This window comes from Saccostrea cucullata, unplaced genomic scaffold (assembly GCF_032062105.1).
Source record: "Saccostrea cucullata isolate Sc308-1 unplaced genomic scaffold, CSIRO_AGI_Scuc_v1 ctg6061, whole genome shotgun sequence".
Lineage (NCBI taxonomy): Eukaryota > Metazoa > Mollusca > Bivalvia > Ostreida > Ostreidae > Saccostrea > Saccostrea cuccullata.
In genome coordinates, this window is record NW_026928952.1 from 13,941 (window position 1) to 36,548 (window position 22,608).

The window sequence follows — 22,608 nt, forward strand, 5'->3', positions numbered from 1 at the left end:
AGTTTTAATCTGGCACTTTAAATGCTCTGCACAAAAACAAACGCTAGGGTCCTCTTGACAAAGTCAATCTGTCTCTCCCGTGTTTGGATTGTCAAGTGTCAACAACATTTACCATGGCCATAGGGCTAAGTCTGCCAATAATTAAGACCATCCTGATCCAGATTCATAAATTAGTCTCTGTTTAGGTTCATGAATTTTAATAAGTATAAAAATCATACATCAGTAATTTGCTGTAACAAAAACAATTCTCATTTCGCACGTACACCATTCACATACACATTCAGAACTCTACCACTTAGCACTTTCTGGATCACATATAATATCACATTTGATGCAACTAATAAATAATGCCTCAACGAGAAAGGACAACAATTATAAAGTAAATGTCAGAACTGTTCAAAACAGCACTTTAAAGTTGCCCTAGAACATGTTTAACAAGCTATCGTACTATATGGATGTCAATGATGTCACACATACTCAAGCAAAGTACATCGAGTCTATGGTATTCATGTCCTTTTTGCAAAGTAATAAACACTCGTCATTGAACACTAAGGGCACAGAATTGCGGGAATAGCACTATAGTTCTTGTTCAGATCATCAAGTGACCATCGGATTTCTCCAATCATCAAGCACTTTACACGGAGCACCATTTACTTATTCAGATCATGGATTGGATGAACTTGTGGCATCCGGAATTCAAGTCTTCCAGGATTTGGTAGAAAACTCTGAATTCAGGGACATGGCCAAATATTGCATATCAGCATTGCCATATTTATGCAGATGATATAATCATCCCATCTTGCTTTCTTGTTTTACCGATTTGGCACGCTGACAATACAAATAGCAGTTCAATTGTCAACTGTTTGAGAATGGTTGATCTTGAGTATAGCTCGCCCAGTTATCCGACTTTGGTAAAGGTCTTCAAAAACTTGGTTTGCATCTTCAACATTGTGAATTGAAAACAAGGGTGGTTTGACCTGTGAAAATTCACAAAAGACGGTTTAATGACACTTAAAATTTTGAAAATTTATGCATTAGAAAACTTATCTGTCCTCTCCTTTCACATTTCTAGGGACTATATACCAATATAATGTACTAACCTTCTTTTCTGCTACAAGGTCAACCAATTCCAGCAGAAGTTTGAGGGACCCTTTTGGTATTCCTACTATACTCTGCTGCTTGGCTGCTAACACATTCAAGTTGATGCTAACTTCTGACATTGTGTTTCCTCCAACCAATATTAAACCCTCCTATAAAGTAACAGATGAATTCATTTAAGATCAATTACATTCATCCAGTATCAAATAATTAATCTATATAGAGTGGCTGGGCTTTTCATACAGAAAACTTTCAAGACAGCTGAAATGTACTCACTCTATTAAGGACCTTGAGAGTTCTGTGCACTGTTCTTGGAGAGCTGACAAAATCAATGACTACATCTACTCCTCCTTTGCAGGCTTCCAGAGTTCGCTCTATGATAAATTGCTCGTGATCTTCTTCATTCCAGTGAATGACGTCATAACAGCCGTGGTCTAGTGCTGTCAGCAGTTTGTCAATACTGTTGTCTGATACAAATAATTTGATGTTGGTCTGACTGAATTGGGAGAGCATGTAATTGGCCAGCTGCACTGCCCAAAGTCCTATGCCACCAGCACCAACAATAAGGACATTGATTCCAGCTGTAAAAACAGAAGACATATTTTAGTTTTGCAAAATAATAACCTTTTAATTGTTAACAGTAGAATTCGAAAAACTGCCATTTATATTTTTCTTCAAAAATATGCTTACATTTAACCTCCTGTAGTTTTTCTATGTGTGGTATGGCTTTCATTACTGCACTGTACGCTGTCAGGGCGCTTCCGGGTAACATAGCCGCTACTTCCAGGGGTATGGAGTCTGGGATCTGAATACATTTCTCAGTATCATCAACAGCTATGTACTCCTGGTAACCAGTCTCTGCAAAGTCTTCATCCAGATATAGAATGACCCTGTCCCCTGTGTTGAAGTTTCTGTTGGGTATTGAGGGGCACACATCTTGTACTACTCCAGCCACTTCAATGCCTGGCAGTATGGGGTGTAAATCCTTTCTCTTTATCTGCCCTTCTGGTGAGCAAGCTCCCAAGCACTGTATCTGTTAGATGAGGTAGAATATATTAATATCTCATTATCTTACTTTTTCCACAATATACATATTTTTAATTTTTTTCCAATACCCTGATCACGTGACTTTTTAAATAAGTACCAGTACTCACCCTAACCAGAACGCCCCCTTTGGGCATGCTGGGCATTGCCAAGGATGAGGAAACCTCGAATGGATTGCACAGGTCGTGACCTGGATGTCTATCCACCAACATTTCGTTGTCCAACATGGTTACTGCAAAGATAAAATACCCAAATTAGGAAATCGATCGTTATGATCTTCTCGATTCTAAAACGGATGTATTTTTTTTATTTTTCACATTTTTCTGTTACATTACTGTTTCTTATCAATCACGTACGTATTGCGTGTAATTTACGATAAGGCAGTGAAGACACTGAGCGTTACACGACGATACCTCTGTTTTTTAAAGCTGACCTCATAATCATTACATTACATGTGCATGTTTTGATCATGCACTCGTCATTGGATAATATGCGCATGCGTGTCAGTATCTGTTTACCAATATTTTTTTCGGCCAGGCCTATTTTCCATCGGTTATTCATCTTATAAAATGCGTATTGGCTCATTTTTTATCACTAATGAACATTCTAGACAAGGTCTAACACTGTGTCACGATTTCTATTTTCACCTTTCTTTATCAGCCGAACAGCTGATTACGGTAACATAGATCTGGGTCACAATAAACTTGTGTATTGGACAGACAAAAGACAGTGACTTAAATGTACATTTCTTAAGCTTGAAAAGAAAATATTCCCAGACAAATTAACACAAACTGATTAAGAATATTTTTGATAAAATACATCTAGCAGGAAACCCAACATTTTACCGTTATACTGTTATACATAGAATTTTCAATATAGGCCTAAACAACAGACCCAGTCCCAAATATAAAATGCTTTAGATTCTATTTCACTTTAATAGTAAAACTTAAACTTACCTTTGTATTATACAATAATGTATTCCTAAATTAAAACTTTTTCCAATGTTACTTCTTCGAGTTTCAGACGCTTAATGAAATCTGAAGGCCGCTTGTTTATATATGAACTCATGAAAACATCCCCTTTTCACGTGGACATGGAACTTTGTAAACATGATGGGGAAAATCGGTCATATTTCAGCCAATCAAACGCGCCCTTTACAACAACAGTGTCAAATATTGTCCGTTTCAAAAATCTACTGTTCGCGTATTTTGATTTTAGTAAGAACATCGCAGTTATCTACCTTTGATTGAATTACCTTAAAAATTCTTCTGAAGATTCGAAGATTTATAAAAAGGCAAATTAGGATGATCAAACAAAGAATTTTCATTAAGAAATAATTATGCAAATAGTTTAAATGCTGATCTATATAGAAAAAAATCAATACCTGCATGAATATTGATTAAAAATGATTTACATACTGAAAGTGTTCTTTAATCATAATTTCTTTTTGAGACATGTCATGGTTATATTGAACAAAATGAATTTATGACGGTATGTCTATGCCTACAATGGATCTGCAATAATACAAGATGTATCCTTAAATATGTTTAGTTATCATTATTTGGCGACAATATTTCCTCTGCAAAGAAAAGCCCAAATTGTTCGATTCAATTTATGAAATATATTTATTTATACTAAAAAGAGCATGGTTATAAATTTCTCGTGAAATACAATGGATCAAATATAAATCATTTTTAATTACTTATTCTTGCTGTATTTTCCCTTTTTGTGTGTAATTCTCAAATTCTTAAATACAACTCATCGAAGTTTTGCGCTCAGTGTACTCTGAAATGTGCAACATGTAGAAAATGTACGACCCCTTCTTAGTTCTTATGAGCCCCGGGAGATTTCTTGGCTAAATATCATCCAGTATATAACCATCGAGAGCCACAGTAATTTATAATCTACATAATTATATCAAAATTCTAATCAAGACAACAAAATTAATCCTCAACATAAAAATTGATTCATGAAATACTTCCGTATTGAACTTGGACCATGAAATACGATCTTACCTTGACGATTCCATGGCGGACGTCGAGTTCTATCCGTCAGGAGGGGCATCCATTGGATGCCGTCGTATGAAGCACGCTTGGACGTGATTGCTGCGTGCCATCTTCGTTCATTTCCAGGGAGAAAGTTGAAGGTCAAATCACTTTATGGGAAATGGGAAAGCTTTTTTTTTTTCATTAAAAATTCACGCATGTATTATTTTCACTTTCTAAATCACAGACAGAAACCTGTGTAAAGAAATCTTTTATGTTGACGCAGCACCAACTTGCACTTTATTATGTATAACCAGCAACATTGCTATGTTGATTCTTACAGAAATTCATAATTAAAAATATAGATTCAACATGGTATGTGTACGTAGTTCGCCCTAATCATGCTAATTTTCCCGGAATTCTGTTTTTTCTTGCACACATACAAAGCAAAACAATTGTTTATCTGTTCAATTATGCATTTTATTGTTTCAAATGAATATTACATATCAACAATAAAAAAAAAGTTCCAACAAAATATCAACAACTGTGTATAAAAAGTAAATGGATTTGGCACATTGTTCCATTATAATATCAACAATTGTATACAAAAGGAAATGGATTTGGCACATTAAAATCGATGAATTATTCCACCGCTGGTTTCTGTAAATCAAATTATTTATTAATCATAGCAACAATTTTTTTTTCATTTTACGAACACCCTCAAAGACAAGTCAAATGAACAGTCGCACTTAAAGAAAGATTTTAAAGTTGAACGAACCACTAAATTAGAGATCCAAAATGAGGAATAGACCAAAATGCGTTTGACAATTAAAATCTTTGAAAATTGAAACCCCTAAAAAAACCTCAAAACCCAACAAACTATTGCCAACAAACCATACTACTTTAACATCAAATGATAAAAAAAGAAAACCTTCTAGCAGTTTTGGACAACAGAAAAAAAATCTCACGGAACAAGTAATTTCTAAAAGGAAGATGCCAATATCCCTTATAAACACAATAGAAATTTTTTAAGTCATAGCAAACTGCTCCCCCGGAGATCACTACCAACGTGAAATGGACACAGTAGTACTTGTCTTGTTAGAAGGTAAGAGGGTAGATACATAAATTTATCATTGGTACGCCAGAATCATCTTCACTAGAACAGACAATACAGATTTGAGGTCTTCAAAAAAAATTATTTGAATCAAATGAAACATATATAAAAACTTCCAATAAAATAACAATAGAATCAAAATTACATGCACTAGCAATTGACCCCCATGATGTACGACTCTAAAACTTCCAACAGAAAACTAGCATCATTGGACCCCTTACAGCTGGCTACTTACACTGAAATTAAATTCTTCACAAACACAACTAGTAACAGAGACAGGTGCCCATCAACTGACTCTCTATACTATATAATGTAGGACTCAAATACTTCCAATAGAACATTAGTATCATTGGTAACGTTACACCTGACCATCTATACTAGAGTCAAATACTTCACAAAGAAACTTATAACAGAGACAGGTGCCCATCAAGCAATCTTCTATACTATATAATGTAGGACTCAAATACTTCCAATAGAACATTAGTATCATTAGTAAAGTTACACCTGACCATCTATACTAGACTCTAATAATTCACAAAGAAAACTAGTAACAGAGACAGGTGCCCGTCAACTGACCCTCTATAAAGCAGTCTGCATGGAACTCTAATAGTTCAAATACAAAATCAGATAGGTTCCCAAACAACTGACTTTCTATATTTAATTCCCTTCACAAGCATGTGTTGACATCTCTATATGAGTGAAAAAACAAACTCTCGAAACAACTTACGGTCAAACAATCAATCTATATAGTAGTGACTTAAAATATAGGGCTAGTATGACAGATGTTGTAGGTACCATAACAGCTGATCTCTGTATAAAAATCAAAGTAAGGAGCTCTTATATATCCCTACAATACCAGGGGTCTTGAGTCGACACTTTGCCGTGGTGAACGAGTTGACTCACGACCCCCTAGCATTGCAAGGATGACGTATTTAAAACATAACGCTAGCATGATACTGAGCAGATAGATGCCCTTACAATAGCTGCAATCATGCTGCCCTCTCCAATATCTTTTAATCCGATATTTTGGGGGGAAAATGGAGAGGGCTATATTACTGCAGCTATCCTTACAACTGGCGATCTACAAAGAACTCAAATACTTCAAATGGAAAACAAGTAACACAGATAAACATGCCTAAACAACCGAGTTTCTAAACACAATACCCAATATGATGCATCAATGGTGTGGAAGATCATTAAGGACTGTTGAAATATATTTTGAATCCATGAACTGTTGAATTCGTTAAAATTAATTTTGATAAAATAACCAGAAGTCTCTGTCGAGACTGAAGCTCTACTGGTTTGTACTTATAGCAAAGGAATTATATTATAATCAGACTTAAACTGCAGGAGGAGTAGCATTTTGAGATTTTTTAACAGAAATTTCTATTTTTAGTTACCATGGCAACACCGTTCATCGAAATCAAAAACCAATAAACAGAATTACGTATCTTAGTGTAGTCTACTTATGTGCCAAGTTATATTGAAATCAGACCAAACTTGTAGGAGGAGTAGCGTTTTAAAGGAACTTCACAGAATTTTCTATTTTTAGCAACAACGGCAACACCGTTCATCGAAATCAAAAACTGATAAACAGAATTATGTATCTTAGTGTAGTCTACTTGTATGCCAAGTTATATTGAAATCAGACCAAAACTGTAGGAGGAGTAGCATTTTGAAAGAATTTCATAGAAATTTCTATTTTTAGTAACAACGGCAACACTGTTAATCGAAATCAAAAACCGATATACAGAATTATGTATCTTAGTGTAGTCTACTTGTGTGCCAAATTATAATGAAATCAGACCAAAACTGTAGGAGGAGTAGCATTTTGAAAGAATTTCACAGAAATTTCTATTTTTAGTAACCACGGCAACACCGTTCATCGAAATCAAAAACCGATACACAGAATTATGCATCTTAGTGTAGTCTACTTATGTGCCAAGTTATATTGAAATCAGACTAAAACTGTAGGAGAAGTAGCATTTTGAAAGAATTTAACAGAAATTTCTATTTTTAGTAACAACGGCAACACCGTTAATCAAAATCAAAAACCGATACACAGAATTATGTATCTTAGTGTAGTCTACTTGTGTGCCAAGTTATATCGAAATCAGACCAAAACTGTAGGAGGAGTAGCATTTTGAAAGATTGTTTACAGACAGACAGACAGACAGACGGACACGACGGACGCATTACTATCGCATAAGCTCTTCTGGTCTCTGACCAGTAGAGCTAAAAATATGGATTTTATAAAATTGTCGTCGTTGACCTCCCATTTTAAACTGCATTAATTTGGCAAAAACAAATCTATCAAAATATTAACAAAAGTTACTGATTGTTTTCGCAATTTACACCCCTTTTAAATAAATAAGTAACTTCCAACATGGTTTAAAATCTTAAAATTTGTTTACAGAAAAATTATCATTCCTTATCAAAAGTTTTATAAAAATATTATAACAGCTTTTACAAATGAGAAAATCAAATTTAAAAAAATTGCAAATATGAATTTTGAGATTCATTAATTTGAATTTAATTTAGCAAAACATATTATGTATTTTTTAATATTCAATAACTGTTTATAAAAATTCAAATTACCCAACGATAAGAGCTTTTTGTTCTACATGTATGAAATTGATCTTAATGCAATTAAAATATCACAGTGAAGGGCAAAGAGACGGTCCTTCGCATGAAGCCATACAGATGAAGCTACTGTACTGGTATGCACATGACGTCATCCCTAAAGTGCTAAGTACAAAAGCACCCTTCCATAAAAACTGATGGCATCTCATCTTCGCTAGCCAAGGGTTAATGAGGAGAGTAGCATATCAGAAACTGTTAGCTAGCAAAGATGATTGCATCTAAACATGAGTCAAGAATTTCATGGATGCAAAGCAAGCGATCAAATGAATTCAATGATTTCCATAATTTTTTTTGAATGAATTTCAGTTTCTTTCTAGGAATTCAACAATTCATTATGTCAGAACTATATTTCAATAGGTCCTTAAAAGGGCTCTTCATTTGAGGGCAATCAAGGTAAATAATTTTCCTTCATGTGATACAACTATAAATTTTGATAGGTCAAATATGCTTACTTAAAAAAGAAAGCCTTATAGGACTATCAGTATTAAACCCTGAAAAACAAACTTGGATTATTATCTTATTGCCATTATCATCAGATCAAACATGCCAAAAATATTAAAAATATTTAAAAATCTTAATCAAATTATAAAACAATACATGTATTTGTTGACCATTGTGCAATCCTCAACATGAGTATTTTTTCTCACTCATTTTTTTAGTAATCTGCCTTAACATCCCTTTTTAGCTTGAGAAAAAAAGTTAACGACAAAATATCAAAGCATTACAAACTTATTTTCTGCAGACTAATCTCTTTTTTGTCTTTCTCAGGCTTACCTTAAATACATGTGGGTTATATCATCTTCACATCTGGTCTTATCTGTTATCTATAATTTTGTTAACCTTCATTTTGAAGACAAAAACAGAAAGGGAAAAAAAATGAAGATAGGCACCTTCTGCTGTCCAATCCGTTTCTATTAACAAAATGTGTTCAATTCAAACTAGCTACATAACGGGTTTAAGTATATTTCTCCAAGAAAACTTAACCTTTTACCTAATATTTCTAATTTTTTATTTAAGGCAATCTAAGAATGTTACTTGTAAACTTAATTTCAACTAGAGAGTGATATTACAGCCAAAAGGCTCCAATGATCTTCCAAAAACATCCTTTTAAAAAAGAAACTTACTGTACTTAAAATTATCCAATATACAACCAGCAATCATTTGTTCTTGGGAGTGTGGAAAATATTTTTAAAAAGAAATTCTGACTCCATGTACGTGTATTTAAAAATATTTCAGTACCTTTTAAATGTTGCATTCATTTAGCAGCTCTGTCTTCAAGTCTGCAAGGCCGTAACTACCATTGAGGCAAGTGAGGCAAATGCCTCACTAAATTTTAAGAGTTTTCTGAAAAGTGAAAAAGTTTTACATTGAACTTATGAATTATGTGTCTCTTTGTGCCAAATTATATTTTCAACTTTTGTTTCAATTTCTGTAAATCGTTCATTTCACCAGGCGCCTCGTTTTCATTTAGAACGCATGTAAAATACAATTCAAATGTTTGTTTTGTAAATTATTTTATCGTTTAACATCCCTTATAAAAATTTCTTATTCATATTGAGACACCACTGCTTGTCGGTGGAGAGCTGCAAGTTTTAAATCTGTCCTGGACTCTCATGGTCACTGAAGATGATTGAACAGTGAGGTATACTTTTTGTGCCATCACTTACTGTGACATAGTACCTCGGTTTTTACGGTCTCATCCGATAGACCAGTGTCATCCAAAGGATCGGTCTCTACATCCCGCAGTGGGATTCGAACCCGCGATATAAGGATCAACTCCTTAGTGTGTGACTCTAGAGCATAAGCTCTAACGACTGTGCCATGCGGGCGACAATTCAAAACGTAAAAACTTTCCAATATTAATTTTTTTTATTTTCTAATACCCAGGTTTCTGGCCCCTCCCTCTGGAAACCCCCATTGTATATTGGCCATCAGGTACTACCCTTGGATTAGAAATGCTCTTCACCCTTGCCTCACTAAAAATTTGAGCCTAGTTACGGCCTTGGTCTGTCTTCTTTAATTAAAAACTTGCATGAAATCTAAAGAAGATGTTTTTATGAAAATGTACAACTAAACTTGCTGTTGATCATCAAATTTTTGTGACGGCTTATTTTGGTCAGAAATTTATTTTGTAATTTAAGCAAGAAAAAAATCTTTATTACTCTATATTTGTGTTAAATATATGTATTACATATTATCATGCAAATAAAATCAATTTACAGTAAACACTTACCTTCAATTTTTAGCGGCCTTTCTGAATTTTTTTTCATCATGTAAAATATAAGCCTTTAGTGCAATGTCTTACCTAAATGCCAAATGCTCTAGTTGATAAAAAAAATCAAATTGATATACAATGTGTATATATAGCACCTGAAACAAATAAATAGTTAGAACGCATTAAACATTATAACTGCAATTTTCAAACATCAAAGCAAATAGTCACAAACCGTAACTACTGTACACTGCTGCTGTATGTGTAACCAATATATAGACAATAACAATCACATATATGTGAAAAGATCAACTTTACCTAAAAAATAAGTAATACAGTAGGAAAATAATGCAACATTATTATAGTCATTAAGTACATTATCAAAAAAATATTTCTGAACATGGATGATCTGATGAAAAATAGCATTCAAAGAATGCAGATACAATACTTAATAAAATCACAAAATATTTCTTTAAAAATACAAATTTGTATACAGTAGCACCATAAATAGTGTGAAAAAACCACACAAATTTAAAAAAATAATAATAACAAAGATATAACAATTAATAACAAAGATATAAAAAATAAACATGATAAAGTTTCTGCATTCTTAAAAAATAAAAACAAACATTAATAACAACTGACAATTAAGTTATGCATGGGTATTTTATTTTCTTAACAACTTTATGGTTTAATGATAATAGCTTACACTCATGGAAAAGAAATTCCCAATTATGACTACGTTTCCAGTTCCTATGTAAAATGTATCTAAATTTTCACAAAAATAATATTTGGATGACAACAGTCATAAACGAGATCTTAATAGATATGGTAAACATGATTCGCCACTTAGAGTCACATAACAATAGTATCAACAGTCACAAAAGTTTTAATTCATTCTTAACATTGAATTCATTATGGTATGTGGTATGGTATCATGATCATAAAATCAAAATAAAAATTGTTGGAAATTAATTCTTTTAACGAAGTCTCAACTAATTAAATAAAGATTAAAGAAGGCAAAAGGTTTTCTCCTTTATACCTTCATTTATGACCGGTAGTAAATATCTTGTTAGAATTTTTTTTGGATGCTTTGTTTTTATCAAGGGTAAAGTTTTCATGTGTTTGTGTAGAGTGTGTGTTTTAACTTTGCATGTAAATTTAATGTATAGCAACATTTAATAGTAGTATAAATTGATTAATCTAACGCATTGTTCTCGTATTATGTACTCTCTCCTTTATTTCCTGGCATTCACAATTGGGAAAAACCAGTTTCTAAAAAAAGGATAGATGAGTCTCACACAATAAACTCCATTAAAAGTTTCATCCATCTAATATCTTCATTGATTCTTTTAAGGCATAGAGAAAAATCCTTATCACAAGAAACACAGTGTGTCCATTGCATATTTCTTCTTCATTGTTTATTCAATAGCAAATCCTCTAGAAGCAGTTCTATTTCCATTTAGTTCATGTGTCACTTAAAAAATATTCTTCTGTTTAACAATAGTTCATTTATCTGTGATATCAACATCCTTTCATACATGTAAATCCATCAAATATCTTGATTTAAAACTTGTAATAATTCCAAATTTGGCTTTTTGAAGGTTTCAACATAAATTTCTGGTGCGGCAATCATTTACAAAGGAGTTGGCAGTGTGTGTATGTGTGCTTAAAGATTTTTAAGGGGTATACTAAATTTAGGTTGACTAATGAATTGTAATTTGAAAATTTCACTCTGACAAGGTACAAATATGTATAACTATCTGACAGACTTTTCTCATAAAAAGGAACCCACTAAAATGTTATTTCTCCCAAGTAATTGAGAATATGGCACAATATCCTGCAACAGTCTTTCAAGTATAAAAATTAATCTTGATTTTTAATACAGCCTTTCATCCTATTTAAAAAAGAACTTCTACATAAATCTAATGTTGCTGCAAATGGAATCAAAACTTCTACTTTCATATTCCTACAAACAAAAATACACCTGGAAACATTGAGGAATCTATCTATTTTTTTTTTAACTCATTTGCATTTCTACAATGAATATTTTAAGTGTTTTTTTTCCAAAAGCTTGCTTTATGTAACTAGGCAAAAGCACAACACAGTTCCTTATTTAGTCTCACATGTTAGGAAATCTGACAATTTTTCTTTAAAACTTGAAAGGAACCCACAAAAGCCAAAAGAAAAAACACTCATCAATTTTTCATTTACAAATTTTCAACTCCTGCATTACTTAAGTTTTATTGAAAATGATGAACCTAGGGCAAACTGGCACGAAATTTCTCATCCAACAGCATTATTTTACTTACAGCTTAGGTATTAAGATCTTTAACATTTTTAAAATATTATCAAACTAAAATTATTTAACTCATTTAATATTTGACTTTCTCTCTGCATACTGATCTCACTTGAGTACCCAAATATAACTTTTTTTCTTAACTTTAGCTGAAATGAATGATGTTAAAAAAATTCCCATCACTTTTAGAATTGTTCTGAAATTGTTTTTAGTTTTTCCCTTTCTTTTTTTTTTTCTCGATTTTCTTTTATTTTATGTAAATAAATAAATGTTTATTGAGCATGATAAGCTTATCAGAGAAAACAATTTTTTTAAGAAACATTCTTAAATCTATTATTTTAAAGAATTGCTAGTCAACATGGTTAACATGGTTAAGTCTTAAGTTTTGATTTATTAAAATTAAAAAATTTACACTCAATATAAATCTTTTTAAAGGAAACTATTTTTTCTATTATTACATGCATTAAACTTCACACATCAATTTAACTTCATAAAACTGCTGCGTTTCTCTCTGGCTTTTTAAATTCAGTCATCTTGAAATATTAGAAATTTGGAATATTTATCAAGGGGTTGTGTCTGTTTCAAAAAATAACATTTAAATGTCTGCAGGTAATTCATCAACAAGTGTTAAATTACAATGTGATAAATAACTATTTGCCACTTCACAATGAATAGTTTTAGCATTTCTGAATGGGGCTAAAAAATATTTTAACCTTGTTATAATTTTCGAGTTATACTGAGAAATCACAAATTTTCATGGTTTTCATTTTTGTTGTTTTTGAGGTATGAAGAGACCCACAAATTCATGTCCACAAGGAATGTAAAATGTTAAATACATAACTACTCAACAATTCTCAACCATGAAAATCAAATCCCAATGAACCAAGAGTTTTTATTAGAACCATGAAAATTTGACCCCACAAAAATATGTGATTTTACAGTGGCAACTTTTCTCGGTATGCTGTACATAAATTTCCCCTTTTTAGTAATTAAGCCTATTTAACAATGAAAAATATTATTGAAGAAAATTAACTGGTAATCTACTCCTGTGCCTCCTCATGTTTTCTCAAAATAAAGTTAAACCAGAGCGTTAGGATTTCATTATATCTGAGTATATTCCTTGACATTATACCTCAAAAGTTTCATAGATGTTCTAACAAATGGGGATGGGGTGGTGGATGTGTCAAAATTTATCAGTTATGTTGGATAAGGTATATTCAGCAGCTATCGATAAAACTCAATGTTCAAATTATAAAACTTGATGTTCAAATAAATGATGTTTCTTAACATGTACCACCTTGTCAGTGAAATCTTTTTAAAAAAATGTTTAGGGAGATCTTAAAAATTCTTATGTACTGTTGTCTTTAAGGTATCTTTAGATAGAGTAATACATACAATGAAGCTAAATATTTGAATGAAATCAACTACATGATTATGTACAACTTTCAACTTGACTTCAAGTTGACTTTCAATAGTAACAAATATCCCCTAACTAACTGAATGACAATTAGACCGAAGTTAGTTGTTAGAACTTCAGAATTCCTAGGAAGATAGTGATGTTTAATCCTGGCTCTGTACTCTGCTAGAAGAAGCTGTCCTCAATGAATTTGATATGGATCCATCCCCTGATGCTCTTTTATGTTCAAACTGCCTAACCTTTCACAATCAGATCTCTAATGGGTAGTTTATTTTAGTAATTTATCAGTGACACGAGGATTGTTGACAAGTCCAGAAGTGTCCTACGATAAAAAGTAGTTGATAACTTGATATATTAACTTTTCTCCAAATGATTTTTTGAATTTTATTTCCTGAAATTTTGACAGACATAATGATTACAGAACAGACAAGTATTACCTGTTGTATTTCTCAGCAAACAGTGATGCGTGATTTGCATTCATGAATGTCACCACTGCATCTTTCTGGTCTCTTTTTATGCTCTGAATAAGACAAAGAGATGAAAATCTGGTCATTGTATATTGAATGACTATATTTCTGTAAAAAAACACAACTGTTCAATGTCCTATGTTACAGAACTGTTTTTCCAGTATATAGAAACCTTTTTAAGAACTGTACAGAATATCGCACAACTTGAATATCTAATGTTATAGTTTGAATTTTAAAAATGAAATATGCCAAGGTTTCATTTACATGTATATTAAAAGGATTTTAGTGTTTATAAATAACATACCTCTACTGGACCCACTGTTGTGCAGAGATTCTTGATGATGGAGTCTGATGTAGAAATAGACAGATTCTTCACCATCACTGATTTAGGAGTGGATTTCACAACAATTCTCTGAATATAAAAAAAATATTTTTCATGTTTAGTCAACCTGACAAATTTCTTGCATATACATGTAAATAAAAAAGTCTGATATCTCACTAGCGTAATGTTATACAGTGTACTTAAAGAAGATGGGCGCATTTGGCGGGTGATCTGCAGGAATCATTTGTACGAAACATTTATGGTTTAAATGTCCATGATCTGGTTGGCTGAACATACCTGGTCAGATTTTACGAACACGTCCATGGGTTTTTTTTTTCATTTAGTTTGAAAGACATTGTGAAATTGTAACATTTATGTCCATTTTTTTCTAGGAGGTACTATAACATAGTAATATTTCACAAAAAATAAAACCTAAAATATATTTAATGCATAGATGCATGATACGTGTACATGTACATTATAAAATAGAAGATTAGAATTGATTTCGCTTGAGAACCAAACTGAACCAAAATTTATCTAATTCAAAATTTTAATACATCAGTACATAAAACGAGACTGACAAAAAAATTGGTTGCTTGCCTGAATAAAAAAAAATTAACGCCCCATCCCAGGCTCGAACCAAAAACTTTTCGCTTCGAGTGCACTGAACAGATAGCTTAACTTTCTGAGCTATCACCGCTACACATCTACAATTGTCTTTAAAAGGACAAAGACGCACCACATTGACACATTTGGATTTTTTTGGGAAAAGTTCATTTTTCGTGGTCTCTGGGTCTTCTCTCCATTTTTAAAAAAAGTGTAATCGTTTCTTTGAATTAAAATACACACAAATAACGTTTCAAATTCATGGAGAGAAGACCCAGACATAGAAAATTTTTAGAAAAATGTGTTTCAAAACGTACAATTTTGTACCAAATGTCTGATATGGCCAATTTTCAAGTTATTTTTTAGCAAATCAAAGCTCAATTTCGGGAAAATATTTTCCGTTTCTGTTGCACAGGAACCAGATAAATTAAAAAAATGTTAAAATTTCATGTGACATTTCAATAAAGTTTTCACTTTTCAATTACGCCCAGGTTCCTGCCGAATGCCAATCAAAAGCGCCCTCGTTCTTTAAGAGTGAATCACAATTCCTTACCCTCCCAGTAGTTTGCTGACTGACCACATTTCTGAGGTCCCCTTCCTCGCCCTGCCCACTGTCTGGAGTTAATCTGATGACAGACCGGTTGCCGGACCCTGGGGTGATCACTGACCTGTTCCCGCTGACCACAGTTCTGTTTCCCACTTGCTGACCCTCAGTAGAGGTGACCACGGTGCTCTTCTTGACCACCTGGACCTGCCCCCGATTTGTGACCGAAGTCTGCTCACTAATGACCCCCTCATCCTCTATAGGAACGAGCTTTATTTCTCGAGATATGATTTCTCCTTGAGCATTTTTCTTTACAGTTTCTATCCTCTTCATTAGTTTCTTTGTAGGACTTGCTAGAGTTTTGTTGGTTGTCATTTGAGCATTTGCTGGTTTATGAACACCTTTATTAAGGTTCACAATTTTTTTCTGAGGATTCCTCTGAGGGGGGTGGGAGACCTGAGTATTCTGAAATCTGATTTGATTTGACTGCACTGTTTGGATCTGTTGACCAGCTTGTGGGGAGTGTATAGGTTGTATTGTCTTTTTAAGAGCCACATTGCCCTGTACTGGTTTATTATGAACCTGTTGTTGTATAAGACCACTTGAAGTTGAGCTTTGCTCAATGTCTTCTAATGTCTGACCTAAAAGTAAGCACATCAAAATATATTTGTTAAATATCTTTTAATGATGAGAGCATTTTTCCTTTTTAATAAAATTTGAAGAATAGGGATTAAAGTAAAAAGAATGACTGATAATTGTACAAGTACCATATTATAGCACTCAAAGAAAATACAATAAGATGAAAAACTAGAATGATGGAATCTACTAAATTTACTTGAATTTCATAAATACTGTGAAATCACTGAATATGAGGAGATTATTGTTCATGAGTTACCAAAATTTTACTGCTTCTAGGGGATGCATTTTCACAATACCCAAGTTTCGAGATTATCTCCCTTGGTGCTCTCTTTCGTTAAGGAGGGGAGTTTCATTGCCGCGTAAACAAACAAGTGGGACAACTATATTTGATATTTATATATTGGATACATTGTATCATCGATATACTGGTTTATCATAACTACATGATTGTCAGGATGCACTCTACATTTCGAGAATAACTGAATTAATTTAAAGAAGTCATTTTTTAAAGTTAAAAAATCGTAACAAAAAAGAAAATGTCGGTGGATGTGAGACTTTTCAGACGAGGGAAGAAATTAGGACCTCTAATAAAATTGGTACACATGCATCTGATCATTGTACGTAGGCGAACTAAATGACACATTGATTCTTTTCCTTATTATAATTTCAAAAAACCCACAAACTTTAAAAAAAAAAAAAGGTTGTACGATCAAGAAAATCGGTTACTTTTTATTAAGACTATGACGTTTCTTTCGTTTTCAAGTACCTATAATTTAAAGTAGATTTGTAAATATGCATAGTTGAACTTGATAAAATCATCAAATGTATCACTGCTTGATATCATTATCTTTTTATAACATTTAATAAATTTTAAAAGCCATAAATATCGTTCATTTACTTATGCACGTTTGTGTACAGAAACAACCTGTCCCACCTCCCTGCCGAAATGGATACTTTTTGCGCCTCTATCGAAGGAGAGTTACAATCTCGAAACTGGCGTATTAGCTCATATGTTCAAGAGACTCAATAAATAAATGTGAACAGTGTTTTCCCTAAGAACCGGCTACCGGCCAAATTGACCGCTTCAATTGACAAAAATGCCGCTTTGAAATAAAAATTTGTTGTTAGGTCCACAGAGATTTTGTTCATAAACCTCAGCCCCTAGCCTGTTACAACTTATCTGTAACCCTTTAGTTTGAAATAAAGGGAAAACACTGGTGAAACGGTTTGCTTAGTAAATTTTATTTATAGTCGAACTATTTACGTATAACAAAAAACATGAGCTTTAAAGTTCATTTACCGATGTGGATATGGTGTTCTGAATTTCTCGTTAAGGATGATCAATGAAAACCACTAAATGAAGATGACTTCAAAGAACTACACTTTGCATATAGAAGTAGTACCTGTCCCTGCTAGCCGCTGAGCTAACTCTTCTCGTTTTTTCTGGGCCAGTGCTTGTCTATTAGCCTCCTTTTTTCGCCTTATATATTCTCTCTGTTCAGCCTGCAGTGCTAGCTTTTCCTGTAGCTCCTTGTCCTCTGGAGTCTGATAAAAAAATTTCAACATGTAATTCATGATATAAATATTCATGTAGCAGTCCATGTTCTGTCAAAACCATTAAATTCATTCAAATCCGTTTTATATCACTTCTATTCTGTGTTCAACTTGGTTTTGCTTGTGGTTATTCTAATCTTTTTATAAACAGAATTTGTCTCTGGTAGAACTTGTTGTGGTCTATTTATTATTTTTTCAGTTCTCAGATAATTTTCAAATTTTATTCTGCTGTTGAAATACACTGAAATAACACAATGATAGGGATGTATGCATTATCAATTCAATGCACTGAAGTACTTACCAATGGTTTGGTTTCTACTTTTGGTTGTTTTACTGGGGAAGGCTCGATACTTCCCTCCACTATCACTTCTGTTGAGGGCCTCTTCTTAGGTTTACTGGGGACTACTATAGGTGTATTCTGTGAAAATTTCTTTGCACGGTCTCTCAGCTTTTTGGCATGTGCCAACAATAAAGCATTTTGTTTTGGACTGAAAGAAAATTACACACCTCTTTAACAACTACAACATTTGGAAGATCAATTGTTCACATATCCTTTCAGCTACTAACATATCAAATGATCAAAAGACTGTATCTTGAATTTCTTCTTTTTTTTTTTTACAAAGTAGCAGTAGGTATCATACAGGGAACAAGAACCTGCTTTAAATAAAACTGCACTATAGATACATGTACAATACAAACCTGAACTATCCTTGACCTACATCACAGATAATCCCTTTGATAATCCACGACTTACTTGTTAATAGGTTGTCTAGGTGCTCCATTATTCTGTACAGTATTGGGACCTTGAGGCATTCTCTGTCCCTGAGACTGAAATCTCTGGGGTCGGGTCTGATACCCTGGGGCGGCCCCCGGCTGAAATCTCGGAGGCTGCTGCTGTGTCTGGTGAGGGGGGTGGAAATCGGGTCTGACGTGCGGCTCTGGGGCGTGTTGTGGGTTAGGATACCTGTATTCACACATACAATTTTCAACATGTAAATCATTCTTAAAGGTCAATTACAAGGCTCAATATAAAACTTTCAAATGATCCATCATTCAAGTCCTTGAATTTTTTATTAAACCTGATCATAAATACAATAGACTTGACCACTTTCTTTTCTCCGTCTTTAAGATATTAAAATTGTTTAATATAAAGTACGTGTATACTTCATTCTCCTGGTAGTTTGATTGTGTATTTACCTATGTTCTTGATGATGTTGTGGATTGTAATGTTGATGTTGTGGTGGAGGTCCACTGTGAGGCTGATGGGGTGGGGGTCCCATCCGTACATGGGGTGGATGCTGGGGTTCCACCCTGAGCTGAGGTTGTTGGGGGTGATGGGGGGCAGGAAACTGATGGTTGGGTTGTCCCATCAGTGGTTGTGGTGGGGGCCCGGAGGGACGGTACTGCTCCCTTGGTGGGTACTGCTGTCCATGGAAGGGAGGGGGGCCACCATGTGGTGCCTGGTGGTGGTGAGGTCCCACGTAATGGTGGGGGGCCTGATGAGGATGAGATGGCGGTCCACCAGAGAATGCTGGGTAGGGATCATTCTGCCTTGGAGGAGGCTGATGAGCTAATAAGGAGAAAATATGTGTCAAATGTCTAATGAATAGAGTTTACCATGAACCTGTATCCAACATGATTGTCTTCATGTTTGACTTGTTTCTGTCTTTATACAACTTTTAAATCATGTCCTTGTTATTATCATGTGGTGATAAAAATTCCTGGAGAATGGCCTTGAAGTAATGACATATCTGACGTATATCAAACAAAGGGGGTAGACATGTATTTTATGATTTTGCAAATGCTTAGAGTTGTCTTTCTTTTAATAGAATTTAAGGTAATTTAGTCCATCTAGGGTGAATTTTGTCAATAAATGATGATTAAATGAAAAAAAAAATTCAGAAATTTCATTTCAAAGTTTTCTAAATTTTAATCAAAGATGATTTTTTTTAATGTGTATGTTTACCTAGCATTGAACACAGTTTACCATGCATCAAACACTTTCAAATGCATGCAACCCCTCCCCAGCCCCCCAAGTGAGGCCAAAGTGCAAACTGTGATATTGCCATCTAAGGTGAGGTGGAGCAACTAAATTCGCTTCCCATTTGTGGATAAATATAGTTGATCCAATTAAAATAACAGATTAAATTATAGTCTTAACTGTATATTAGATGAGATAAAACACCTGGTAATTAGGAAATATACTTGTCCCTTACTGGTAAAACTGGAGGGGACAATAGGTTTCCTCTCTGTCTGTCCGTCCGTTTGTCTGTCTGTCCCGCTGTCAGTCTGTCCCACTTGGTTTTCCACACTTTTTTTCTAAATGCTTGCAGATATTGAGCTGACTTTTGGTATGTGATTGTATCTTGATGAGTTACAGATCAAGTTTGAATTTCATTCCGCTTCATCGATTTTTGACGGAATTGTGGTATTATTAATTTTTCATAATTGGGATTACGATTGGGTTCTGATGCACTAAATCAAAGTTCCAAACGAGATTGTATCCTCTAGAAAATAGGGGAAGTCGTTAGGGGACATGTATTGCTTATGCAATGCTCTCGGAATGCCTGCTTCTTTACATTAGTTTTCCTTTATTAAATGTCACTAAACAACAGTCATTTCTGCTCATTTAAACTTCAATGTCTTCAAAAAATTTCTTCAGGAAGTATGGCAGGCACCCAACATCGAAGAGGGTCTAGATAACCTGTTTATGTACGTCTTTATCCCCCCTCCCCCAAACACATTCACTTTTCAACAGTGTTACTGTAAACCAACTATTATTTGTATTATCCGGGGACGACAAATAGATTTTGCCCATGGGCAAGTGCATGGTCTAATTTCCCTTGTCCTATTTCAATTTTTACTTGTCCCACCGTAAACTATAAATTAAAGACAACACTTATGACAAAATAATTTCAATTTCATTTTAAACAATAAAACATACTTCCCTTAATTCTTTTCTTGTTGTGTACTATCCAGCACTTCATAATCATCACAATGAATTATTTCCTCATTAAATCGAAACATTTTACAACCTCGAACATGTTGTTTTGATTATTGGTGATATTTAAAACCCCCTGCCAGCATAAAGTACTAAGTACCATACAGGCTGTTGATTGATTGGTTGATTGTATGTTGATTTATGTCCTTCAAAACTGTCAAAAGTTTCTCCATTTCTCCAATGCCAATTTAAGAACAAATACATGTACTTAAAACTTTCGGTAAATGAGACATGATTTGATGACAAAATTAAACTGGTTTGCATACGAAGAGTGACAATCAAAGGAAGATAACTCTTACAACAAAATAATTTCGATTTTGTGTACAACTATAACATTTTGAATGATTTATTTAAAGTCACTTGCCCACAGACAAGTGCCTATTAAAAATCCACTTGCCCACCTCTAAAATTCACTAGCCAAGGGTGTCAGACAATTGGGATTTGTCAGCCCCTGATCATCTTTTGTGATTTCACTGATTTGTCAATTTGATATCAATTAATTTTCATGACTGAGGAAACATTCTCTGCAAAGCACAATATTAAATGATTCACAAGTTAAAGTAGGTAAGGAAACTCGTGGATATTTTTTGTGATTTCACAAGAGTTGGTTACAGTAATCTATAATCTCCATGACTTACCTGCGTAATGATGATGGGGTGGGGGATCCGGCATTTGGTGGGGAGGCAGTGGGTGTGGAGGTCTGCTGAAGATTGGTTGAGGGTTAGATTGCGAGGTCCAAGGAACACTCTGTCAGAATTCAAATTAAACCTCCTCTAGAATTAATCTTTTCAATCTTAAATGCTCATGAGTTTCTTCTTAAAAAGAACTTGAATAAAACTAAAATAACTTAAATATAAGACTTTTAAAAAAAACTCACAAGAAAAATAAAATCTCTGACATGAATACGGAATTTCTACCTGTGGTACAGATTGCACTATGGGAGCTCTGGGCTGTAGCATCATGGAGGGTTCCCTGGGTCTGAGCAGAGGGGGTATCCCCGGGGTCGCCATGATGCTATCTCCTTGTCTGGGAGGGAGCATGGACCCTCGTCTAAAATGAGGGTTTATGTGAATCTTCTGGGGAACTGAAGCAGGAGGAGGGAGGCTCTGGAAACGTAATTATGATAAAAGAAGTTACAACTTTTCCTTTTTATGAAATCATTAAATGTGTCCTACAAACACAATGAAATTTTTTTAATCAACAAGAGGCCCATGGGCCTTATAGGTCACCTGAGTATCATGTAACAACTTTCAAATAATTAAAATTGGTTCGTGTTTTACCCCAGAGGCCATGAAATTCACAATTCACAATTTTGAAAGAGGCACCATTGCTTATCATAATTATAAACTTAGCATGCTTTCTCTATTTACTTAATACCCAGAGGTAGATCAGAGTAACAAAGAGAAAATGCACTTCCACTTTATAACCAGTTGTGCACCTCACCCCAAAGGAACCACTGACCCTGGGGCCACATATTTCAAAATTTTGCAAATTTTATCATAAAATGGTTGATTAATACTAAAGAGCAGATTTCAAAGCATTAATTTATTTGCAGACTTTGTAACTCCCCCCCCTCCCCCGACCCAAGGGGCATAAAAAATAACCCTTTTGCTAGATGCACCTTTCTTCATAACAAATATATATATACTTAGATCATTGGCAT

At 33.9% G+C, this 22,608-nt stretch overlaps 1 protein-coding gene across 1 annotated transcript; it reads right to left on the reverse strand.

The window, feature by feature from the left end:
* Positions 1-180: 180 nt before the first annotated feature.
* LOC134279377 (RNA-binding protein 33-like) lies at positions 181-22,051 on the reverse strand (the record flags this gene model as incomplete). The annotated part of the gene is made up of 16 exons (XM_062761775.1): positions 181-977; positions 1,101-1,250; positions 1,375-1,679; positions 1,789-2,131; positions 2,253-2,374; positions 4,158-4,297; positions 14,093-14,134; positions 14,250-14,332; positions 14,584-14,691; positions 15,761-16,392; positions 17,794-17,935; positions 18,246-18,432; positions 18,699-18,908; positions 19,142-19,514; positions 21,584-21,692; positions 21,863-22,051. Coding segments are annotated over 16 exons (3,264 nt in total), but the record flags the coding sequence as incomplete, so codon positions are not given.
* Positions 22,052-22,608: the final 557 nt, after the last annotated feature.